The sequence below is a fragment of the Octopus sinensis genome, linkage group LG16 (genome assembly GCF_006345805.1).
Source record: "Octopus sinensis linkage group LG16, ASM634580v1, whole genome shotgun sequence".
NCBI lineage: Eukaryota > Metazoa > Mollusca > Cephalopoda > Octopoda > Octopodidae > Octopus > Octopus sinensis.
In genome coordinates this window covers 35,581,190-35,588,456 of record NC_043012.1, presented here as the reverse complement: position 1 = coordinate 35,588,456, position 7,267 = coordinate 35,581,190, and the positions used below count along the sequence as shown (strand labels likewise).

The following is a 7,267-nucleotide window of genomic DNA, read 5'->3' as shown; positions in this document are numbered from 1 at the left end:
ATAATATATATATATATATATAATTGCAGCACACAATCTCAGATCAGGTCACTTACTATGCAAGTACATCTCCAAAATATATATCTAACTTAACAAGTACATCTCCAAAATATATATCTAACTTAACACCACTACCTGACAATATTATTATATTATATATATATATATATGGAGTTGTGTGTGTGTGTGAGTCTAAATTAATGAATGACAAGAAAACAGAAGTTATGAAATTGCTTTCATTAGCTAACAGTTGTTTCTGCTACAGGAAACTGTGCACCCAGAACTGGGTGGCAGTGCAGCATCTCATAACCTCATAACTTCCTCAGACCCATTTTAATGAAATGTTTTTTTTTTACTGCAGCATGTGTGGATGCCAAACGACAGAAGCGGCTGAAAAAACGGTCTCAGTCTGTGAACCTTGGTGGCCTTCTATCACAGAAAGGTAAGCTGCTGAAATTCTACCATTTCCAAAAATATTAGCAGCAATTTCTTCATATACCCAACAATTACATTTTCTGCTATGCTACTCATAAAGTTTTGGTTAGCTTGGGGCATTAGTAGAAGTCACTTACCCTAGCTGCTGTGCTGTGGGACTGAACCCAAAATGGCATGGCAGCCATATCTGTACCTCACATACCATCATAAATACTCACATGACCATACATACTCACATACACGCAAGCACACTTGCAGACACACACACACACACACATACACACACTCACACACACACTCACACACTGATACACAGACACACTCACACACACACACACTCATACACACACACTCACACACACTTACACATACACTCACTCACACACACACACACACACACACACACACACACACACACACACACACATTTGCATGCTCAGATGTTATGTTGGTGAGTTCCAAATTCTGGATTAGTTAATCCAGATTACAAAAAGATAAATCCTGTCATTGCAACCTGTTGCAATGATCTTGTTAATCTTTAATTGCTCTTTAATTAGTCTGTGATTGGTTTCTGATTCATCTATGATTAGTCTTTAATTGATGTTTGATTGGTTTGTGATTGATCTTCAATTGATCTTTTAACTTTGGGCGCAAAGAATCTGTGATCTGTTGGGTATGGCTTTCATTACTTCTTAATTATTCTTTAAGCTTGTATTTTATTGAATGCTAATTGGTTTTGGACTATCATGGATTGATCTGTTAAATATTGTTCCAGAGGAACCGCGACCTGTTGGTTTGGTCTTTGAAATTCCATTGTCAAGGTGTATAGCAAATGAAAATAACTTGAAGAAGCGGCGTAACAAATCCCTGGGAGAGGCAACAGAGAAACGTGAATTGAAGTAAGTAAGAATTGCTAGTTTTCCCAACAGCATCAGTAGCGGAGGCGCAATGGTTAGGGCAGCGGACTCGCGGTCGGAGGATCGCAGTTTCAATTCCCAGACCGGGCATTGTGTGTGTTTATTGGGTGAAAATGCCTAAAGCTCCACGGGGCTCCGGCAGGGGCTGGTGGCAACCCCTGTTGTACTCTTTTGCTCCAACTTTCTCTCACTCTTTCTTCCTGTTTCTTGTCCCCACTTCCCACACAACTGCTGAGCCTGGATGCACATTCATCCATCCATCAATACTCTCGGTGTCGGGGGTTGACCTGCTTTCTCTTCTGCGGGTCTTACGAATAGCAAAGGACCACGTTTCGGACTTCTCCCATCTTGCGAGCTCTGGGACAAAGACCACTTCACTCAACAGCAACAGCAACAGCAACAATAATAATGTTACATCTGGTCATGTTCTGAGTTTATTGTGTCATTAAGATGTTTGCTTGGCAATCCCTTGGTTCTGAGTTCAGTCTCATTCTATGGACTTTGGGCAAATGTCTTTGGGAAAATATCTTTGAGCAATGTTTTAGGTAAATATCTTTTGGGTAAATTTTGTTGGGCAAATGCTTTTGAGGGGAAAAAAACCTTCAAGCAATTATATTTTTAGGCAAACACCTTAGGGCAAATGCTTTTGGACAATTGTCTTTGGGGCAAATGTCTTTCGGCAATTTTTTTATATCTTTGAACAAAGGCCTCTGGGCACATGTCTATGTGCAATTATTTTGGCCAAATGCCTTTGAGCAAATGGTTTTGGCACCTTGGACACTATAACTCTGGACTGACCATCACCTTCTTAGTGAATTTGGTAGACAGAAACTAAAAGGTGGCTATTGTGTGTGTGTGTGTGTGTGTTCTTGTCTTGACACATGATAGATGTAAACAAATGTCACTGTTGCACAAGCAGTGCCATTTATTTCTAGCATTCTGAGAATACAGGTCTGACCATTGGGGAAATATCACTTTGCTTGGAAACAGGTAAGGGTTGATGACAGGAAGAGCATTCACCTGTAAAGAATTCTATAAACCTTGTCCACAGAAAAGTGAACTTTAAAGCAATGATGATGAGGAGGAGGCAGGTGATGGTTATCCAGTCAGAAGGGGATGATATGTGAGTAGACATTGATGGAGTAAATACCAGTTATATATTAGGGTGTCAGTTCATTTAACTATGATGTTAACTCAAACAGAAATTGTCAGTGTATCTTGTGGCTTGTCGAAATCAATCGATTGCTAAGTGGGTTGCCACATTGTTGACAATCCAGCTGAACTTTAATGTCGATCCTTGCTAAATGTCAAGAAATATTACTTAAAGATGGAATTGGAAATGTGGCAGAAAATTATCCCGAATCTTTTCCACCAATCTCTTCACGGTTCTTCTGAGCCAAAGGAGGAAAGAGGGGATTGAGGATGTGGCTGTGTGGATGTGTGTGTGTGTATGTGTGTATGGATATATGTGTGTATACACTTGTGCATGTATGTGTGAATATACATACACATATCTGTACATACATATATATATATATACATACAAAATATATACACAAACACACGTGCACACTCACACATACATATACACACGCACACATACATATATATATACACACACACACACACATATATACATAAATACACACACACACATGTACGCAGGTGTATGTGTCTGTGTGGGTATGTATGGATATATGTGTGTATACACTTGTGCATGTATGCATGAATATACATACACATATCTGTACCTACATATATATATATACACACAAAATATATACACAAACACACATGCACACTCACACACACATATACACATGCACACATACATATATATACACACACACACACACACATGTATGTGTGTGTGTGTCAGCGTGGGTATGTGTGGATATATGTGTATATATATACATGTGCATGTATGTGTGAATGTACATACACACACCTGTACATACATATATACACACAAAATATATACACAAACACACACGCACACATACATAAATACATACACACACACACACATGTATGTGTGTAATGGAGGACAGAATTGTTAAAACTTTGGAACAGTTTTTCTCGAAGATCAATATTTTACTTTCTTCGTTATTTGTTTGTTCAATTGGTTGATTGACTGATTAAGTGATTAAGCATCGATTAATTCTTCTTCTTCCTCCTCCTCCTCTCCCTCTTGCTACTTCAGACAACCTTGTACATCTTCAGAAGGTTCCACAGAAGCCTTGATTGGACACAATGGTAACGCTGCACATCCACTGGAGACATCAAACAATCGCTCTGTGAGTAACATCACCATCATCATCATCATCACCATAATCTTGTTCTTTTTCTTTTCTTCCTTCCTCCTTCCTTTCTTTTTCACCTCCTCCTCCTCCTCCTTCTCTTCCTCCTTCCCCTCCTATTCTTCCCATTCTCCTTCAGACCACCTGCTTCTCCCCTCCCCTTCTGCACCTTCATCTTCCTTCCCTGCCCCTCCTCTTCTTCGCTTCCTCTTTCACATCCTCCCCTCATCCACCTCCTCCTTCCCCTTCTCCCCTCCTCCTCTCCTTCTCTTCCTCCTCCTCTTCCTCTGCCATTCTCCTTCTCTTCATTCTACCACGACCATGACCACCACCTCCTCCTCTTCTGCATCTCGCTCTTCCTTATCCCCTCCTCTTCCCCCCTCCCACCCATCGTCCTCCTCCTCCTCCTCATTCAATACTTTAATGATTTTAGTGAAATGTTGAATAGATTCCTCTTTCCTCTTTTCAGTTCCATGCAGGCAGCACCGACTCTTTGTCTGAGTCAGAAGGGAACCCCGAGCAAACAGACAGGGGTTCGAGTCTCATCGAAGCATTATCTTTATCAATATCCGGAAGAGAAAGTGTTAACGATGAAAACCTTCAACACCTTTCTGGAGACGGTCCAATGGTGCCACAGATAGTTCTGGCTTGTTTCAGACATATAGAAACATATGGTAAATATCGTTTTAAGTTATATATATACATTCTAATGGTTAGTTTGCCCGACTTCAGTTCAATTTTTCTGTAGCAAGTGGATTATATGTGGAAAATCAGTATATTGGCTTTGGAATAATGTTCTTTAGCCCTCGCTCATAAGTTGTTTATAATTTTAACCATAAAGGTATTTTTTAATATGCTGCCACATTTCTTGATGGAATTCTTTTCTGTAGAGAAAAAAACTTCATCCTATATTAGTAGTATACATACATATATATATATATGTGCGTGTGTGTGTGAGTGTGTGTGTGTGTGTGTGGTTGATATGAAGCAGACAGGGAAGGAGAAAGAGAGGCAGACAAATGGAGAGATATACAGATGGACAGGGAGACAGACAGATGGGTATATATATTGACAGACAGACAGGTGTCATCATCATATACATACACTGAGTGAAATGGCAATAAAATCTAATGAAGGACTTAGTTAAACAATCACCTGAGGAAGTGCGTTTCACACTTTGGATGGATGATAGTGATTGCACAACATCTCACCAATCTAATACAGGCGTAAAAATGTGTTGAAACAATTGTAGTGACTTTAAATGAAGAATGTCATTCATTCCGTTTTCTGTCATTTATCTACTTATATAATCTCTGTGGATGCTATGGAGTTCCTGATGTATATCCAGCAGTAACAGCATTCCCACTGTATGATGACATCAGATAGCCATTAGCTGTGGATGAGCTTTGTACAGCATTCTGCAAGATTTTCACCTGAATTTTATTTAACTTTATATATATATATACATATATGTATGTACTCACACACACACACACACACATACATGTATGTGTGTGTGCGTATTATGTTGTAAAATTGAGAAATTCTGTCATTCCAATGTGGAATTAAATTCAGGAGTTATTTTTTAACAGGTTTCCATGTTTTGGGAATATTCCGAGTTGGGTGTTCAAAGAAGAGAGTCAAACAGGTAAGTCTTGGAGCTTGGCCTTTTTCCTTTCTTTCTCTCTTTTTCTCTCTTTCTCTCTCCCCATATATACACACATGGACACTACACACACGTGGCCATACACTTTGCACACATTCATACACACATATACAATGGGCTTCTTTCAGTTTCCATTTAGCAAATCCACTCACAAGGCTTTGGTTTTGTCCCTGGCTATGATACAAGACACATAACTAAGGGGTGCCATGCCAAAGCCCAAAGCCAAGTGGTTAGGAACGGAAGTTGTTTGCCACACAGCAATGCAATGTCATCCATTTCCAATATTTGTCTGGCCATGAGGAAATATTTCATTGCTTGGAAATAGATGAGGGTTGGTGAATGGAAGGGCATCCAGCCTTAGAAAATCTGCTTCAATGAAGTTCCTTTGACCCATTCGAGCATGAAAAAGTGGATGTGAAAGGATGACAATGATATTGTTTGTTTTTTAATGTTGTTTTATGGTTAAGGTGGTAAGCTGACAGAAATGTTAGCATGCTGGGCAAAATGCTTTTTCTGTCTTTATGTTCTGAGTTCAAATTCCACTGAGGTTGACTTTGCCTTTCATCCTTCCAGAGTCAATAAATTATAATTATTATTATTATTATTATTATTATTATTATTATTATTATTATTATTATTTAAGGTGGTGAGCTAGCAGAGTCATTAACAACCTGGACAAAATGCTTTAGTGGTATTTTGCCTCTGTAAGTTCTGAGTTCAAATTCCGCTGAGGTTGACTTTACCTTTCATCCTTTCAGGGTTGATAAATTAAGTACCAATTGCGTACTGGGGTCGATCTAATCAACTGGCCCCCTCCCCAAAAATTTCCGTCCTTGTGCCTAGAGTAGAACGGAATCGATAACATACAGGACAAAATTCACGGCACCATTACATCCGTCTTAACATTCTGGGTTCGAATTCCAAAATGCTTGGTGGCATTTCATCTGTCTTAATGTCTCGGGTTCAAATTCTGCCAAAGTCGACTTTAGTTTTCATCTTTTTGGGGTCAATAAAATAAGCACCACTCAATTATTGGGGGTCGATGTCATTGACTCACCCCTTCTCCCGAACATGCCGGCCTTGTGCCAAAGTTTGAAACCAATATAGGTTTATGGTCGATGCGGCATCGCAACATCAGAATATTAACCAATTCCTCCGCACAGTGAATGTTTAACCTCTTCTGATAATTGAAATAATGGCAGAATGGTGAACAGCCTTATGTTAAACCTTCATTCACCCACAACTTGTACTTTAAACCTTATCTAATGGAAATTCTGCCCTTCTTACTCCATCTCTGCTCATTGCTACAGCTTCCAGCAATAGCAGCTGTCAATGATGATGGCGATGATGATGATGATGATGGAGATGGTGGTGGTGACGGTAGTGGTAGTGATGATGATGATGATGTTTATTGATACTGTAAAGCTCAGCCAATCCCCTTCTAGCACTTGGATTAGAGACAATCATCGTTAGCCCCTTTCCTCTCTCTCTTTCTACCTCTCTCTTTATCCATGTTAACGATTAAAAATTCATTAAAAGCTATCTGAAGCTTCTTAATATAATTAATATAGTTAACAGCTAATTGCTCTTAAATAGTTTCCAGTCTGAAAGTAAAGCAGGTAATTAACCAAATGTGTGTGTGTGCATCTATATGTATATATATTTACCAACGAAACGAAAAATTCGGAGATAACTTGTAAGGGAGCGAAAAATTCGGAAAATTCCCAACGAAACGAAACGAATTATTTTATTAAATTATTAAATTTTATTGATTAATTGTATATATATTATATATATCTGCATGTGTGGGCCTGCATGTGTATAAATATATATATATATATATATATATATATATATATATATATTATATATATATATATAATATATATATATATATATATATTATATATATATATATAATATATATATATATATATATATGTATTTAT

The 7,267-nt window shown here is 38.3% G+C and overlaps 1 protein-coding gene across 4 annotated transcripts in view; it reads left to right on the top strand.

Moving 5' to 3' along the window:
• LOC115220502 (rho GTPase-activating protein 6-like) overlaps positions 1–7,267 on the top strand; it is a 164,431-nt gene that overhangs the window by 129,394 nt on the left and 27,770 nt on the right. For all 4 annotated transcript variants that reach the window (XM_036509995.1, XM_036509997.1, XM_036509996.1 and 1 more), the window contains 5 exons: positions 362–442; positions 1,211–1,334; positions 3,556–3,649; positions 4,122–4,326; positions 5,245–5,300. In XM_036509995.1, the coding sequence (XP_036365888.1) occupies positions 362–442; positions 1,211–1,334; positions 3,556–3,649; positions 4,122–4,326; positions 5,245–5,300 (560 nt within the window). The remainder of the gene's footprint in view (positions 1–361; positions 443–1,210; positions 1,335–3,555; positions 3,650–4,121; positions 4,327–5,244; positions 5,301–7,267) is intronic.